The sequence below is a fragment of the Adiantum capillus-veneris genome, chromosome 2 (genome assembly GCF_014529385.1).
Source record: "Adiantum capillus-veneris isolate H3 chromosome 2, ASM1452938v2, whole genome shotgun sequence".
Classification (NCBI taxonomy): domain Eukaryota; kingdom Viridiplantae; phylum Streptophyta; class Polypodiopsida; order Polypodiales; family Pteridaceae; genus Adiantum; species Adiantum capillus-veneris.
In genome coordinates this window covers 116,958,089-116,976,642 of record NC_140932.1, presented here as the reverse complement: position 1 = coordinate 116,976,642, position 18,554 = coordinate 116,958,089, and the positions used below count along the sequence as shown (strand labels likewise).

Below are 18,554 nucleotides of genomic sequence, written 5' to 3'. Positions count from 1 at the left end.
AGTCACGGAAGCCGTGACTGTTCCAAGAGTGATTTTTAAAAAAATTCAATAGAAAATCAGCTTTTCACGCTCAATTTTTTCTCGCTTGCGCATATGAAAATGTCGTTTTTCCACACAGTGGGTGTGAATCTCAATTTTCCCACTCTTTTTCACAAGTGCGAAAAGATCTAAAACTTGTAGTGTATGTTCGATCCTGCAGAGCTTTCCTAGCTCTCTTGTTTCCTCCTCGACTCGGGAGGGCTACACACGCAGATTAGCCAAGGCTCGAGATCGGGTGCCTTGTGCTCTGATACCACTTGTAGGAAATGACTATGGAGTGCAAGAGAGGGAATGAGAGAAGGGGAAGGGGATTGAGAAGACACAATGTGTAGTGGAGCATTAGAGAGTATGCACTCTCTTCTCCTTATTCTCATTATAACCAAGAATGTAAAGTAAATGGGTGGGCGCCCGGCCACAACCCAGCCAAGGGGCTTGAAACCTAACATTTACAGAATGATGCGAGCCACCCCAAAGACTTTAACAAAAAAATTTAGTGCTTTTGGACCCATTAGATGTAAATAAAGCATGCTTATACAAAGTGTACAAAGTGGTGTGTGCTAGCCGTCTCTAAGCATGTGAACCAATTGTGTGTAGCATGTAGTTTTGTTGTTTTTTGTAGATAGAAGTGTCAAGACTTCAAAGAGTAAGTAAGTGCATTTAAAATATGAAAAAAAATAAAACTTTTCTTAGCTTTGGGTCATGAGTGAAGTGGGACTTTCAATTGTGAAGAAGAAAGCATGTGTTGCTACAGCCTACGGGGGTGCATGGTGGTTGTGTAATCGAGGTGCCCTTATGTGTGTGTGCGAGGGCTTGGAGCCTTGATTGGAGAGCGTGTCTCTCATCAAGAAGGCCATGAACATGGATAGTGATTTCTGCACTTTCACCCCTTTTCTTGATTTTTGGTGATGGAAGTTGCGTAAGCGGGAGCTCCCTTGTACACGTGTGTCCGCGACTCAGGTTTGCCAGTGAAAGCCCTTTGTTATTGTTGTGAATACGAGAGTGTTTCCCCATGTTCATCATGGTTTTCTTTTTTGTTGAGAATTTTGGCTGAACATCATGCGTTTTTGTATAGTGGTTGATTGGGATGGTTTTTGATGGGTTTATGTGCATGGTTGGGAGAGGCTATGGAGCTTAATCTTGCATATGCAAGGCCTATTGAGATGGTGTGAGGTTATGATTTTTGTGATCAAAAATGCAGAGATTTTCCTTGGTTTTGCGTTGTTTTTCGCTCCCAAGTTTTGATGGTTTTTTTTTTTGCTTTCTTGAGGCCAATTGCTCATAGTTGGGGCTATGGTAGTGTAGAGGGAAGCTAGTTGAGTGTAGGCGTGGTTTTGTGTGTACAAGGGTGAGCAAATTTGTAGTGAAGATTGGCTCATGTCATCTATCTTGTGAGAATGGAGGTGTTATAAAAGCCACCCCTAAATCCTTCACAACGTGGCATTTTAATAAATTTACTACTTTATATTTCTCTAGCACTATCGTTTTTCTGGCCTACTCACACTAAGGCTGTTATTCAGAAGATTGTCTGGCCTACTCACACCAAGGATGTTATTCATAAATTTATTTCACTCTAAAGACAAACGATAGTGATAGAAATATCAAAGCCAGTATCACATAAACGACATTTTTGGTGCAAACTGTTGGAGTATATCTCCCCTATCTCACGAAAATAAATATTCATTTGAACTATGGAAAAACTGGATAGTTTGGATGGTTGAACAATATGATAGAAGTCGAAAGCTTGTGGGTAGTCGGACATATCATTGAGGTCTCTTGGGATTGATTCTATAATGATTCAAACTTCTCTCCTTTGCTGCTCTCTTGAGTCGACTCTCTATTTCTCTCTGTGGTTTTACAGATTAGCTTTTGTTGGCATCCTTCTTATAAGTTATAAGATAAGAAGAGGAATCATTGTTACCATATACATGTGGTAGTGATGTGTGTGAACACCTTAGGACCGTCGGGGCATTTTTTCCCTCTTTAGGAGGTTTTTTCCCCCGTGCATTGTATATACGCCCATTCATTCTAGGGCTATCTATCTTTCCATTGCACACTAAGTAACACACACTCAGTTGTGTGCCTTGAGCTTCCTTCATCTTCTCCAAGTTGTTTGTGTTTCTTTGCAACCCTAATTCCAACAATTGGTATGAGAGCAGGTTGCGTCCGTCCGGTCTCAGTCGCCAGCAGCTCCAGCACACGCTTGCTCACTTTCTCCGATTTCAGTGAGCTTTGGCGAGCGTTCGCAGGTCGACATAAATTTCGAGTTAGCTCGAAGAGCTTCGTCTGCTTAGATTTTTTATTCGGGCTCATTTCGGCCTCCGTTTCCACTATAAGCAGGTCTGCACATGCAATTTTGTCATTTAGTGCAAAATTTTTGTCAGTGTCGTTTTTTGCATAACATGTCCCATACAGTCTACTACGAGTTGTGCTATATAGCACGTGCTAGTCTCACTCAGTTTCTCCTCATTTCGGGCAGTTTTCACATCAAGTGCAGACATTTTCCATGGTTGACAACATCACAGATGTGTTCAAGATGTTTGCTGCTCTGAGGACACGTTCGATGGGGAAAATTACCCTATGTGGGCTTACATGATGCAACATGTTTGTGTCAAAGAGCATCTAGAATATTTGCAAGGCATTAATGTACGTCCTGGTTCTGAGGATGTAGGCGATATTGAGGATGTTGCAGGTCTTGCTGCAAGGATTGCTGCTGTTAGAGTTGTTTTGCCTACGGCAGAACAAACTCGTTGGGATGTAAAGGATGCCCAGGCTCATGCGTTGATTGCATTGTCTATAAAGCGCACCATTACTCCTCACATTCGTTCATCAAAATCTGCAAAACAGGCTTCGGATATTTGTTACCATATACATGTGGTAGTGATGTGTGTGAACATACTAGGACTGCCGGGACATTTTTTTTCCTCTTTAGGACGTTTTTTACCCCAAGTATTGTATATACGTCCATCACTCTAGGGCTATCTATCTTTCCATTGCACACTAAGTAACACACTCTCTCTTGTGTGCCTTGAGCTTCCTTCATCTTCTCCAAGCTGTGTGTGTTTCCTTGCAACCCTAATTCCAACAATTGATATCAGAGCAGGTTGCCTCCTCCCGAGCTTAATCTCCAGCAGCTCCAGCACACGCCTGTTCACTTTCTCTGATTTCTGTGAGTTTTGGCGAGCGTTCGCAAGTCAACAAAATTTTTGGGAATGGTCGTAGAGCTTCGTCTGCTCAGATTTTTGATTCGGGCTCATTTCTGCCTCCGTTTCCACTACAGGCAGTACTGCACAAGCAATTTTGTCATTTTGTGCAGAATTTCTGTCACTGTCGTTTTCTGCATGACAGGTGCCTTACAGTCTTCTATGGTTTGTGCTATATAGCACGTGTTGTTCCAGCTTCATTTCTCCTATTTTCGGGCAGTTTTCACATCAGGTGCAGCATCTACCATGGCTGACAACAACACAGATGTGTTCAAGATGTCTGCTGCTAAGGACAAGTTGGATGGGGACAATTACCCTATGTGGGCTTATATGATGCAACATGTTCTTGTGTCAAAGGGCGTCTAGAATATTGTGCAGGGCATTGATGTACGTCCTGGTTCTAAGGATGCATGCGATGTTGAGGATGTTGTAGGTCTTGCTGCAAGGATTGTTGCTATTAGAGTTGTTTTACCTACGACAGAACAATCTCGTTGGGATGTAAAGGATGCACAAACTCATGCATTGATTGCGTTCTCTGTGAAGTGCATCATTGTTCCTCACATTCGTTCAGCAAAATCTGCAAAACAGGCTCGGGATATTTTGGATGGTCTTTATGCAAGTCGCAATGAGGCTAAAATTGCTTTGCTACGTAAAGAGCTGGAGTCAAAGACTATGCATGAGGAAGATGATATGGACACTTTCCTTACTGGTGTCAAGGATATCAATGAGCAACTTATTTCTGCAGGTGAAGTCATTCAGACAGTTCCCTTGTGCAGACTGTTCTTGATGCCTTACCAGACTTTTGCTAGTACTTGGAGACTTATGACCCAAGGAAATCCTCAAGTTGTCAAGTTTAATGCATTATGCACATTGCTGTTGCAAGAGTCACTTTCCAGAAAAAATAGGACTACGCAGCGTGCAGTTGAACAGGCTTTTACTGCTACTCAAAGAAAGGGCGGTAACAGCAATGCAGCCACTTCTTATGGTTCTGCTGCGAGTGGCAAAACTTATGTTCCTAATGCTTCTGCTGGCAGTAATTCGTCTGGAAATTCTGGTGATAAGGGCAAAAAAAAGATGCGTTGCCATTATTGTAAAGCTAATGATCACTTGATCAAGCAGTGTCCTAAGTTGAAGGCCAAAGAAGCTAAGAAGAAAGATGGTTCCAATGCAAATGCTGGTTCGACTACAAATGCAACCATTGTTGAGTCTTCTGTGAAAGGAAACTGTGTTGCCGATGTTGATGCAGAATGGGCTTTTAGTGCAGAGTGCACTTACAATCCTATTGTCCATGATGCATGCTTGTCAGTTGCTGCAGATTCACATGTATGGTATTTCGACAGCGGTGCTACAAAGCACATTACCTCACATCGTGAATTGTTCACCTCTCTTGAGTCTAACCCTCATGGGAATTCAGTCACTTGTGCCAACAATGCCTCTTATCCGGTTCAAGGGGTTGGAAAGATTGTGCTTACTGCTGAAAATGGTAGTTCTTTCACACTTTTTGATGCACTTTATGTACATGGGATCAAGAAGAATCTTTTGTCTGTATCCGCACTTGCTAGACTTGGACTTGCAGTCAAATTTGTGGATGACAGATGTACAGTTCATGATCTCAATTTTGGTGATGAAATTGTTGCATCTAGTCTTTTGTGTCGTGGGTTGTATAAGCTCACTTTGTATGACAAGTGTGGACAAAATTTTGCAAATGCAGTTGCAGATTCAAGGACTATTTCAGATGCAAAACTTTGGCATGCAGGTTTTGGGCATCTAAATTTTGCCAGTTTGCTGCGTTTGCAGAAATCTAATATGGTTGCTTATTTGCCGCCTCTTGAAGCACCTATCAAACATGTTTGTGAATGTTGTATTTTGGTTAAAATGCAACTTTCTAAGTTTCCAAAGGATGGTTCAGTTAGGGCCACATGCAAGCTGCAGCTTGTGCATAGTGATGTTTGTGGGCCCATGCAAACTTCGTCCTTGGGCAATTACCTATACTTCGTGACTTTCATTGATAATTACTCCAAGCATACATGGGTATTTTCGCTAAAAGCGAAGTCCAAAGTTTTTATGTGCTTCAAACAATTTCTAGCTATGGCTGAAAATGTATCGAAATGCACTATGGGCACCCTCCGTTCCGATCGAGGGGGGGGGTATATGTCTCATGAATTTAATGCATTTCTGGCTAGTCGTGGGATAAAACACCAATGTTTACAGTGCCGTATACTCCTCAGCAAAATGGTGTAGCTGAGAGGGAAAACAGCTCTCTTATGGAAATGGCAAGATGTATGGTCAACAATCAAGCTTTACCACACTCTTTTTGGCTTGAGGCCATCATGTGTGCCACTTATATACTAAACAGGTATCCTACGAAAGCTTTGCAGTCTATTACTCCATATGAATCATGGCATGATAGAAAGCCTTCTATTGACCACATGTGTGTTTTTGGTTGTTTGGCATATGCTTTGGTGCCACAAACACAACGCAAAAAATTGGATGATAAGGATGTCAATTTATTTTTGTTGGTTATAGTGCTGAAAGCAAAGGTTACAGGTTGTATCATCCACAAATAAAGCGTATTTTGGTTTCACCGGATGTTGTGTTTGTGAAAGATTCTGTTCAGCCCTTGCTGTCATGTACTAGAGACAGTAATGTAAGCTCACAGGACATTTATGACACTTTGTTGCCTCTTTTCAGTAATGTAAGCTCACATGACATTTATGACACTTTGTTGCCTCTTTTCAGTGGTGGAAGTTCGAATGTAAATTCCAATGAGGGAAATGTACAGCCTATGCGGGTTTCCAAAAATGTTACATATCAGCCTATTACTGCTACAGATGTGCATCAAGAAAGGGTTGAAAATGAGCAGCTAGAGGTATGCCAAAATGGCTGGTGCATACATTGCGTGACAGTAAATTGGATGCACCTTTGTCTAGTCATACTCGTTCAGGCTCTCGCCATGCATCTTATGCATCAGATTGTTATGCTTTGGCTATGTCTAGCTTACATGATGTTGAGGAACCTCTGTCTTTTGATGAAGCACAAATTTCAAAAAATTGGATGGCTGCCATGCAATCAGAATATGATGCACCTATAGAAAATGACACATGGACTTTATGTGATTTGCGTCTTGGCAAAAAGGCCATTGGTACAAAGTGGGTTTACAAGTTGAAACGCAAGCCGGATGGTGAGATTGATCTCCATAAGGCTCGACTTGTTGCAAAGGGTTATGCACAGCAAAAAGGCATACATTATGAAGAGACTTTTGCTCCCACTTGTCGTACGACTACTATGCGTTTTCTATGTGCATTGGCAGCTCATTTTGGTTGGGATGTACATCAATCAGACATTGTTACTGCTTTCGTAAATGGTGACATATTTGAGGAAGTTTATGTAACGCAACCTCGGGGTTTTGTCAAGAAAGGACAAGAGGACAAAGTGTGTAGATGTAAGAAGGCTTTGTATGGGTTGAAGCAATCTCATCGTGCTTGGTATGAGAAAGTTGACACTCATTTGGTCAAACAAGGCTTTCGCAACAGTTAATCAGAAAGCACATTGTATGTAAAGCATGAGGGTGATGTACTTCTCATTGTGGTTCTTTATGTAGATGATTTGCTGATCACTGGACCAAATGAGAGACATATTGCTGAATTTAAGGCTGATTTGAATGCTACTTTCAAGATGATAGATTTGGGGTTGTTGCATCATTACTTGGGCATACAGTGTGATGGTGGTATTGTAACATTTGATGGCCTAATAACTTATGTGTAGCGGAAATTAGCATGAACATAGTGGGCATTTCATTAGAATAGATTCCTAATGAGAATTACAAGAGTGCTTGGGTGGAGAGAGAGCAACAAAAAACATAACACCTAGTTAGATAGCATCGACAATACTTTCAAAAGAGAGAGAAATTAAGCTATTGACAACAATTGAGGACCGGATTTGCATGGAGCCGGTCCCCCCTCCAAAAGGCTTTGTATTATGGTTTCTCCCATCAAGAGAGACATTGTACAATACAATTCTTTGTGTTCCTTCAAGACTAGCTAGTGCAATGAAGATGGAAGCTTCATGCACTAAGCAAAACACTTAATCAAACACAACTTGAATTATCCCCGTTCTCAGACCCAAGACCTCACACACCTTCGAAGATGGTGAGAGCTAGTAGGGTATGAGAGTAGATTGAGAGGAAGAAGGAGTATCTTACGAGAAAGATGTACATCTCCTCACATAATCACTCATATTAGCATAGCTTAGCTTAGTAATTAGCTTGGTAGAGAAGATGAGCATGCATGGAAGCTTGGCTCTTGGTTGGATTTGCATCCACATGCCAAGAGAGTGTTGATGTAGGCTTCTATCTCACAAGCTTGGAGTAGGTGATGAGCTCTCCATTAAAGCTTGGGAGGAGATAGAGTATTCTTTCTTCACACATGGTCAAGTGTGAGTGTGTGTGTGTGTGTCAATGCCAAGAAAAAATCAGCCCCCTCTCTCTCTTGGGCGAGCCCTTCCTGCTAAATTGGTCTGGCTTTTGCCTCATTGGACCTCCCCAAGTCAAGCCAATAGGTGTTAAGCAGCATAAGTGATAGCCTTCTGACATGTGTCCCCCTTTCCCCTTTTGTGAGAGCTTTAGGTAATTAAATAATTAAACTAAACTCTCATTGGACCCCTTTGCCTCTTGGCCAATAGGAATCAGGCAAGCCATTGGGCTCCTGAATGCTCATTGGACTCCTTGGGAGACTGCCCAATAGTCTTCTAAGAGACTTAATTCTCATTGGTTTCTTTTATTAAATGTTTTTAAATTAATTAAACTAGATTTACTCTAGCTTAATTCTCATTGGTCCACTTCAAGGGCCTTCCAATAGGAATTGGGCACACCTTGTGGGCATCTGGCCTAGGGAGCTGACATGTGTCCCTCATTCCCTTTGTGTAAAGGGAGCCTCTGTGTGTGTGTGTGTGTGTGTGTGTGTGTGTGGCTTTCTCTCTCATCCCCTACCTTTAGGGCTCGCCCCCTCCCATGTAGGGATGTGCAAAGATTTTTAGGGCACACACAAAGCATCCAATTTTCCCTAGGGTTGACCTTTGGACACAACCTTTGAATTTTGGAACCTTAGCATTTTGGAAGTCTTAATGGGCTGAACCTTAGGGTCTTTTTAGTCCATTGTTGCACATGGCTCTTTTGCAGATGGCCCCCCCTTTGGATCCCTATTTTCCCTCTTTGGATCCCTACTGTGGCCGGTCTGCTAGCTTAACCAATATTCTAGCTTTTTCTCCCCTGGCCTTCCCCACATTAAATGATCAGTTTAATATGAGAAAATCATTTAGGAGAATTAGATATTGATTATTATGACAGGTATTGCCTTGTGTCAGAAAAGTTACATAGAGACATTACTATGTAAGTTTGGACTTGAGGATTGCAAACCTATTGCCACTCCCATGGAAACAGGTTTGAAATTGAGTATTCATGATGATGGTGATCCTCCTGATGTCACTCTTTACCAAACTACTGTTGGATGCCTCATTTATGTATGTAGCACGAGGCCAGATATTCAGTTTGCAGTCTCACAGGTCAACAAATTTATGCATACCCCAGGGTCTAAGCATTGGCAGGTTGTCAAGAGGGTTTTTCGCTACCTTAGTGGCACTTTACATCTTGGCTTGTTTTATCCCAAGGGGGGATCATTGCCGCCAGACTTACATGCTTTTTCAGACTCAGATTGGGCTGGTTGTTTTGACACGCGAGTGTGCACAAGTGGTTTTTATTTCATGCTTGGCAGTTCATGTTTATCATGGTTGAGAAAGAAGCAACCTACTGTGGCCACTTCGAGTTGAGGCTGAGTACAGGGCAATCTTCAGAGCTATGGTTGAGTGTGTATGGCTCAGACGCCTTATGGCTGATTTGGGTGTTGCACTGAACACTACCAACACTATCTACACTGACCGTTAGAGCGCATTGGGAGTTGCGAGGAACCTAGTTTTTCATGCTCTCACAAAGCACACTGAGGTGCATTACCACTATGTCAGGTAGAGGCTCTCAGATGGAGAGATCAGCTTGGCTTATGTGCCAACACAGGACAACCTTGCAGATCTTTTCACAAAGGCATTGTCTCATGAGAACCTTGAAGCTTTCCGCAAAGCTTTGGGCTTACTCCCCTTTGTGGACTGATCATGTCCTCAGGGCATGGAACTTCCCTTTACTCATGTGCCAGCTCTCATTCACTGCATCACTCCAGGGGGGATTTATTACCATACACATGTGGTAGTGATGTGTGTGACACACTAGGACCGTCGGGGCATTTTTTCCCTCTTTGGGAGTTTTTTCCCCCCAAGCATTGTATATACGCCCATCACTCTAGGGCTATCTATCTTTCCAGTGCACACTAAGTAACACACTCTCTATTGTGTGCCTTGAGCTTCCTTCATCTTCTCCAAGCTATGTGCGTTTCCTTGCAAGCTTAATTCCAACAATATTCTAGCAAGTCTTTATGCAAGCCGCAATGAGGCTAAAGTTGCTTTACTGCGTAAAGAGCTGGAATCGAAGATTATGCATGAGGAAGATGATATGGAAACTTCCTTGATGGTGTCAAGGATATCAATGAGCAACTTATTTCTGCAGGTGAAGTCATTTCAGACAGTTCCCTTGTGCAGACTATTCTTGATGCCTTACCAGATTCTTACCAGACTTTTACTAGTACTTGGAGACTTATGACCCAAGGAAATCCTAAAGTTGTCAAGTTTGATGCATTATGCACATTGCTATTACAAGAGTCACTTTTCAAAAATAACAGGACTAGGCAGCGTGCAGTTGAACGGGCTTTTATTGCTTCTAAAAGAAAGGGTGGTAACAACAATGCAACCACTTCTTATGGTTCTGCTGCGAGTGAAAATTTTTTGTTCCTAATGCTTCTGCAAGCAGCAATTCGTCGGGAAACTCTGGTGATAAGGGAAAAAAGAAGATGTGTTGCCATTATTGTAAAGCTAATGATCACTTGATCAAGCAATGTCCTAAGTTGAAGGCCAAAGAGGCTAAGAAGAAAGAAAGTGGTTCCACTGCAAATGCTGGTTCCACTACAAATGCAGCCATTGTTGAGTCTTTTGTGAAAGGAGAATGTCTTTCTGATGTTGATGCAGAATCGGCTTTTAGTGCAGAGTGCACTTACAATCCTAATGTCCATGATGCATGCATGTCAGTTGCTGTAGATTCACATGTGTGGTATTTTGACAGTGGTGCTACAAAGCACATTACCTCACATCGTGAATTGTTCACCTCTCTTGAGTCTATCCCTCATGGGAATTCAGTCACTTGTGCCAACAATGCCTCTTATCCGGTTCAGGGAGTTGGAAAGATTGTGCTTACTGCTGCAAATGGCAATTCTTTCACACTTGTTGATGCACTTTATGTACCTGGGATCAAGAAGAATCTTTTGTATGTATCTGCAGTTGCTAGACTTGGACTTGTAGCCAAATTTGTGGATGACAGATATACAGTTCATGATCTCAGTTTTGGTGATCAAATTGTTGCATCTGGCCTTTTGTCTTGTGGGCTATATAAGCTTACTTTGTATGACGACAAGTGTGGAAAAATTTTTGCAAATGCAGTTGCAGATTCAAGGGTTGTTTCAGATGAAAAATTGTGGCATGCACGTTTTGGGCATCTGAATTTTGCCAATTTGCTGCGTTTGCAGAAATCTGATATGGTTGCTTCTTTGCCGCCTCTTGAAGCACCTGTCAAACATGTTTGTGAAGGCTGTATTTTGGGTAAGATGCAACGTTCGAAGTTTCCAAAGGATGAATCAGTTAGGGCCACATGCAAGTTGCAGCTTGTGCATAGTGATGTTTGTGAGCCCATGCAAACTCCATCCTTGGGCAATTACCTTTACTTCATGACTTTCATTGATGATTACTCCAGGCATGCATGGGTGTTTTCACTTAAAGCGAAGTCGAAAGTTTTTATGTGCTTCAAACAATTTCTGGCTATGGCTGAAAATGTCTCGAAATGTAATATGGGCACCCTCCGTTCTGATCGAGGGGGGGAGTATATGTCTCATGAATTTAATGCATTTCTGGCTAGTCGTGGGATAAAACACCAATGTTTACAGTGCCTTATACGCCTCAGCAAAATGGTGTAGCTGAGAGAAAAAACATGTCGCTTACAAAAATGGCATGATGTATGGTCAAAAGTCAAGCTTTGTCGCATTCTTTTTGGCTTGAGGCCATCATGTGTGCCACTTATGTACTTAACAGGTGTCCTACAAAAGCTTTGCAATCTATTACTCCATATGAAGCATGGCATGATAGAAAGCCTTCTATTGTGCACATGCGTGTTTTTGGTTGTTTGGCATATGCTTTGGTGCCACAAGAACATCGTAGAAAATTGGATGATAAGACTGTCACATATATTTTTGTTGGTTATAGTGCTGAAAGCAAAGGTTACAGGTTGTATCATCCACAAACAAAGCGTATTTTGGTTTCACTGGATATTGTGTTTGTGAAAGATTCTGTTCAGACCTTGTTGTCATGTACTAGAGACAGTAATGTAAGCTCGCAGGACATTTATGACACTTTGTTGCCTCTTTTCAGTGGTGGAAGTTCGAATATAAATTCTAATGAGGGAAATGTACAACCTATGGGGGTTTCTGAAAATGTTACAGATTAGCCTATTACTGATGCAGATGTGCATGATGTACTTGATGAGGAAAGGGCTGAAAATGAGCAGGCTAGAGGTAAGCCAAAATGGCTGGTGCATACATTGCGTGACAGTAAATTGGATGCACCTTTGTCTAGTCATACTTGTTCAGGCTCTCACCATGCATCTTATGCATCAGATTGTTATGCTTTGGCTGTGTCAGAAAATTGGATGGCTGCCATGCAATCAGAATATGATGCACTTATAGAAAATGACACATGGACTTTATGTGATTTACATCCTGGCAAAAAGGCCATTGGTACAAAGTGGGTTTACAAGTTGAAACGCAAGCCGGATGGTGAGATCGATCGCCATAAGGCTCGACTTGTTGCAAAGGGTTATGCACAGCAAAAAGGCATACATTATGAAGAGACTTTTGCTCCCACTTGTCGTACGACTACTGTGCGTTTTCTATGTGCATTGGCAGCTCATTTTGGTTGGGATGTACATCAATCAGACACTGTTACTGCTTTCTTGAATGGTAACATATTTGAGGAAGTATATGTAACGCAGCCTCACGGTTTTGTCAAGAAAGGACAAGAGGACAAAGTGTGCAGATGTAAGAAGGCTTTGTATGGGTTGAAGCAATCTCGTCGTGCTTGGTATGAGAAAGCTGACACTCATTTGGTCAAACAAGGCTTTCGTAACAATCCAACAGAAAGCACACTGTATGTAAAGCGTGAGGGTGATGTACTTCTCATTTTGGTTCTTTATGTAGATGATTTGCTATTCATTGGACCAAATGAGAGACATATTACTGAATTTAAGGCTGATTTGAATGCTACTTTCAAGATGAAAGATTTGGGGCTGTTGCATCATTATTTGGGCATACAGTTTAAGCAGTGTGATGGTGGTATTGCCTTGTGTCAAAAGTTACATAGAGACATTGCTATGTAAGTTTGGACTTGAGGATTGCAAACCTATTGCCACTCCCATGGAAATAGGTTTGAAGTTGAGTCTACATGATGCTGGCGATCCTGCTGATGTCACTCTTTACCAAACTGTTGTTGGCTGCCTCATTTATGTATGCAACAGGAGGCCAGATATTCAGTTTGCAGTCTCACAGGTCAACAGATTTATGCATAGCCCAGGGTCTAAGCATTGGCAGGCTGTCAAGAGGATTTTCCGCTGCCTAAGTGGCACTTTATATCTTGGCTTGTTTTATTCCAAGGGGGGATCATTGCCGCCAGACTTACATGCTTTTTCGGACTCATATTGGGCTGGTTGTTTTGACATGCGAGTGTCCAGAAGTGGTTTTTGTTTCATGCTTGGCAGTTCATGTATATCATGGTTGAGCAAGAAGCAACCTACTGTGGCCGCTTCGAGTTGTGAGGCTGAGTACAGGGTAGTCTTCACAGCTACAATTGAGTGTGTATGGCTCAGATGCCTTATGGCTGATTTGGGTGTTGGACAAGACACTGCCAACACTATCGACACTGGCAGTCAGAGTGCATTGGCAGTTGCGAGGAACCCAGTTTTTCATGCTCGCACAAAGCACATGGAGGTGCATTACCACTATGTCAGTGAGAGGCTCTCAGTAGGAGAGATCAGCTTGGCTTATGTACCAACACAGGACAACCTTGCAGATCTTTTCACAAAGGCATTGTCTTGTGAGAAGTTCGAAGCTTTCCGCAAAGCTTTGGGCTTACTCCCCTTTGTGGACTGATCATGTCCTTAGGGCATGGCACTTCCCTTTACTCATGTGCCAGCTCTCGTTCACCGCATCACTCGAGGGGGGATTTGTTACCATATACATGTGGTAGTGATGTGTGTGAACACACTAAGACCGTCGAGGCATTTTTTCCCTCTTTAGGAGGTTTTTTCCCCCGTGCATTGTATATACGCCCATTCATTCTCGGGCTATCTATCTTTCCATTGCACACTAAGTAACACACTCTCAGTTCTGTGCCTTGAGCTTCCTTCGTCTTCTCCAAGCTGTGTGCGTTTCTCTGCAACCCTAATTCCAACAATCACGTATGATGTTAGAAACTTCTCTCCTCTGCTTCTCTCTCTCTCTCTCTCTCTCTCTCTCTCTCTCTCTCTCTCTCTCTCTCTCTCTCTCTCTCTCTCTCTCTCTCTCTCTCTCTCTCTATTTCTCATTGTGCTTGTACGGATTAGATTTTCTTGGCAACCTTCTTATAAATAGAGTTACAAGGAGAGGAGTCATGGGAGATGTCAGCAAGGTTGCAACATAAGAGGTTGTTGTTGCTAGGTGCGAGCTATCGGCGCATTAGAGCAAGGTTTTAAGCGACACGCTGAGATATAAGGTGAGAGCTTAGGTGCAAACGTGGGCGGTAGGCAATGTCGACGATGTAGTGGAGGTTTTTGTCGGCAGTTGAAGGAGTGACTAGGCAATATTGACTATTGTGACTCCTAGCCTCTAGGGTAGTGAGGCAGCTGCCAACCCCACTATGATGGCAGAGTGTGTGTCATGCTAGCCATTGAGACGGAGGGTGAAAAGGAATCTTACAATTAACGAATTTAATTATATTGAAGCTATTACTATACCTTTTTATTATTTATAATTTATTATTTTGGAGAATTAAAGGCGTAAAGTTAAATGAACACAATTTGTAGCAAAATAGAGATAGAATTTATATTTACGAAAAGTTATTCGAGATAGGTTACGAGACAAATAGGAGCAGAGTTCGCCATAGCCAGCCAGCCGACCGAGCAGATACGTTTCCTTTTAAAATTACATACGCAGATTTTCGTATGCCGGCCTTGCCGCGGCAGCCATGGACGAATACCAGCACATGGAGCGCTTCAGCATGGAGAACGACTTCAGCGGAGGACAATGGATTGGTGGAGAGTTCTACTACAACAAAAAGCGCAGGGAAAGTCGCTCGCAGACCCGAGAAGAAGCTCTCTATGGTGTTTTTGACGAAAGCGACTCTGATGATGAGTCCTTATCAAAGCGCAGGCGGCGCGGAGATGTCATCAAGAAAGGAGATCTCTCGAAACCTGTGAGTTTTGTCTCTACTGGTACTTTCAAACCGTCAGAAGACATACCTAAAGCAGAAGAGAAGGCCTCCTCTGCAGATCAATTTTCCCATGCCGGCCTTGGATCTGCTGGATTAGGGTCAAGCTTGGGACTAGGGTTTGCAGCTTCCACAGCTGAGAATGCAGATAACGAAGAGGAAGATACTCTTTTCCCGACAGCTTTTGGGAAGCTTGTCAAGGAAGCTGCTGAGAGACGCGAGAAAGAGAGGGAAAAGGGAAAAACCCGGTCTACAAATGCTTCAAAGGGCAAAGGGGCCAGTGCCAGTATTGGAGCTGATATGGCTGAGTTTGAAAGGCATACAAGAGGGATAGGGATGAAGCTTCTTGAGAAGATGGGCTACAAAGGGGGTGGTCTTGGGAAGAATGCCCAGGGCATTGCTGTTCCCATTGAGGCAAAATTGCGACCCAAGAACATGGGTATGGGGTTTAATGACTACAGGGAGGTGCATGCTGCATCTGCTGCTCTTCCAGCCCCCTCCGAGGAAATAGAGGGCAAAAGCAAAGAAGCTAAGCCCAAAGAGCAATTGTGGAAAAAGAAGTTCAAGGGGAAAAAGAAAGACTTCAAAACAGCAGATGATTTACTTGTTTTGAAGAGTGAGCAGGGTGTTGAGCCTGTACAAACTATTTTAGACATGCGAGGACCACAGCCTCGAGTTTTAACAAATTTAGAGCATCTAAATGCGGAGCAAGCTGATATTGATGATGATATTCCCATGCCAGAGCTCCAGCACAATGTAAGATTGATTGTAGATCTAGTGGAGGCAGACATTCAGACGTTTGATAAGAAGTTGAAGCATGAGAAGGACACAGCAGTGCTTCTTGAGAAGGAGCGGGTGCGGCTTCAAGGGGAAGTTGACAGGCAGAAGAGGCAGATTGATACGCTTGAAATTATAACAAAGACACTGGCGGATATGCAGCAGAAGGTTGCAAGTGGGCTCATGCATTTAGATGCAGTGGCAGCTGCTTTCAGCTCCTTGCAAAGTGAGTATGCAGAAGAGTACAAGCTGCACAATCTTTCAGCCATAGCTTTATCATTTGGGCTCCCCTTAATGGTAAAAGTGTTTCATGGCTGGGAACCATTGCTACAGCCGCTCCATGGGACCGATATTCTAGGTCTCTGGAAGCGCCTACTTCAAGGAGATGATCCTGTGGATTATTCTGTCTTTCCTGATGCAAGCAGCTACAATGATTCACCTTATCCCCATCTGGTAATGGAGGCTGTGTTTCCAATTCTTCGGTTTGCAGCTGTCAATTCATGGGAACCCCGTGACCCTGAACCTATGTTGAGGTTTCTGGAAATATGGGAGGGTCTACTTCCCAAGTCTGTCCTTCATAGCATTCTAGAGCATCTAGTAATGCCAAAGCTCAGCATAGCTGTTGATCAGTGGGATCCACGCCAAGAGACCGTTCCTATACATGCTTGGTTACATCCATGGTTACCTTTGTTGGGGCAGCGAATGGAGCCTCTTTATCACCCTATTCGATATAAGCTGGAGAGTGCATTGCGAGCCTGGCATGCCAGTGACAGCTCAGCATATGCATTGTTATCCCCTTGGCAGACAGTCTTCGACCCAGGCAGCTGGGAGATGTTATTGGTGAAGTCTATTCTTCCCAAACTTATGGCTGCCTTGCAAGAGCTTGTCATCAACCCTCAAGCTCAACAATTGGAACCCTTTCGTTGGGTGATGGCGTGGGGTTCCGCAGTGCCCATACATCATATGGTTGCCTTGCTGGAAGCAGGTTTTTTCATGAAGTGGCGACAGGTTCTTTACAATTGGCTGTGCTCAACCCCTGATTTTGAAGAAGTAACACAATGGTATCTGGGCTGGAAAGGCCTACTCACGCCTGAACTGTTGGCCAATGAAAGAGTAAGGTGGCATCTGCAGAGTGCTCTTGACATGATGGACCAAGCTGTGGAAGGCATGCCAGTTGTGCAACCAGGGGCAAAAGAGAATGTAAGTTATCTACGGGTCACAGAAAAGAGGCAGTTTGAGAATCAACAGCAGGCTGCTGCGGCGGCGGCCGCTGCGGCATACTCCCAACAACATTCATCTGTCTATGCTGGTGTTAGTCGTGAAAATGGTGCTACCCCTGCCGAAATGACTTTGAAGGAGGTTGTAGAGACCTTTGCTGAGCAGAATGACGTGCAATTCTTGCCCAAAATCGGTCGATTGCATGATGGTTTTCAAGTATATGGATTTGGATCCACTAATGTTTGCATGGACAATGCACAACAAAGACTGTATGCCCAGTCAGGGGATCGATGGATGGCAGTTTCTTTGGAACAGCTGCTAGAGATTAATCGAGCTCCGTCAAACCGATGGAAATAGGTTGGGGCAATCTTGTACATTATTTGGAGATTGGTGTTCGAAAAACACCAAAATATGAATCGTGATCCATACAAAATGAGCGGTTCTGTAATATTCAATTTTGATTCAAAGTGTCACTAAGTCTTTGTGGCTTTGTTGCTCTTGGTCATTTTTTTGTATGCCGGGTCACTTGTGGAACTAGTCTTCATATGGATTGTGGTAGATGCTTTCGACATGTCTTCCTTGAAAGCATCACTTCAGAATGTTTTATTCGTCAGTAAACAATGCTAGATGCCAATCTCTCACTTGCTTTCCATTGATGCGTGCTCATGGCAGTTGGGTGTGTTAAAATTCATAAATCTGAGTTATTCTTAAGGTTTGGGGTGTTCCGGAGATTTGCTCGTCTTGATAGATTCATCAAATTTTGCATGTGTATTGACTATCTTGCTTGAAGAGTTGTGAGCATACTATTGAAGGCTCTCTGATTTGAGGTCAGGTCATGGACATGGTAATAGCAAATTGTGTTTGCAAGTAGTTTGAATCAAATTCTGTGTTCTATTGCACTACTATCCGATCTTTATGTTTTCATCGTTTTGTGCATGGTGTCAGAGTAGCTCTAATTGTAAGAGAAGATGAATATGTTCATCGCTGTCACAACTGCTTTTTTGAAGAAAAAGGCAAGGAATGAAAGATGGATCATGAAGGAAAGCAGGTGATCTATGGGGAGAAACTGGAGGAAATTCTGAAGGAAACTATAGTAGGCAGAAGGGGCCAACTGTTTGGCATGCGGGTTTATGTTGTGATGAATGTACTGTGAATCTTTGAGTAGAAGAGTCATTTTGAACCTACAAATCAAAGCTTTTTTGTTTTTCTTTTCTTCTTTTCAGGTGACTTGAGTGCATTAATTTCTGTAGGGTGGACATATGTCCACCTTGCTATACAAAAGATGCTTTTCGATGGGCGTGAAAATGACTGGTCCCTCATAATGGAGGATTTTAAGGAATAATAAATCTCTGTGCAGAAGATCATGCTTGACTGTGAGTGCTCTTGTGGACACAATATTTGATGGATAAATTCACTCTCATCATAATTTTTAATTTACTTGTCCCGCAGTTCTTTATGGGTTTTATACTTCAGTGTAAGTAAATCCAAAACTGGTTGTGGCTGTGCTTGGCCTTCCCAGATTACTCTCCCTAGGTTGGATCATAGGCGTGTCCCAGATTGTGTTGGGTCGGTAGATTGCTTTATCACTAGTGTTTTGTTTTTTCTTTCATTTCCATTAGTGTTGATGGTCCTTTCTTTTGCATTTCCAAAAGCTCTTGCGCT

The 18,554-nt window shown here is 42.8% G+C and overlaps 1 protein-coding gene across 1 annotated transcript; it reads left to right on the top strand.

Annotated features, from left to right (window-relative positions):
• The first annotated feature begins 14,530 nt into the window (after positions 1-14,530).
• STIPL1 (GC-rich sequence DNA-binding factor-like protein with Tuftelin interacting domain-containing protein) lies at positions 14,531-17,388 on the top strand. Its single transcript, XM_086488952.1, has one exon. It carries the CDS (start codon positions 14,655-14,657, stop codon positions 17,247-17,249), a length of 2,595 nt encoding a protein of 864 aa, XP_086345078.1. The 5' UTR covers positions 14,531-14,654; the 3' UTR covers positions 17,250-17,388.
• The last annotated feature ends 1,166 nt before the right edge of the window (positions 17,389-18,554 follow it).

Excerpts from the sequence above, each read along its gene's own strand:
- STIPL1 (XM_086488952.1), top strand. The coding sequence starts at position 14,655 with ATGGACGAATACCAGCACATGGAGCGCTTCAGCATGGAGAACGACTTC.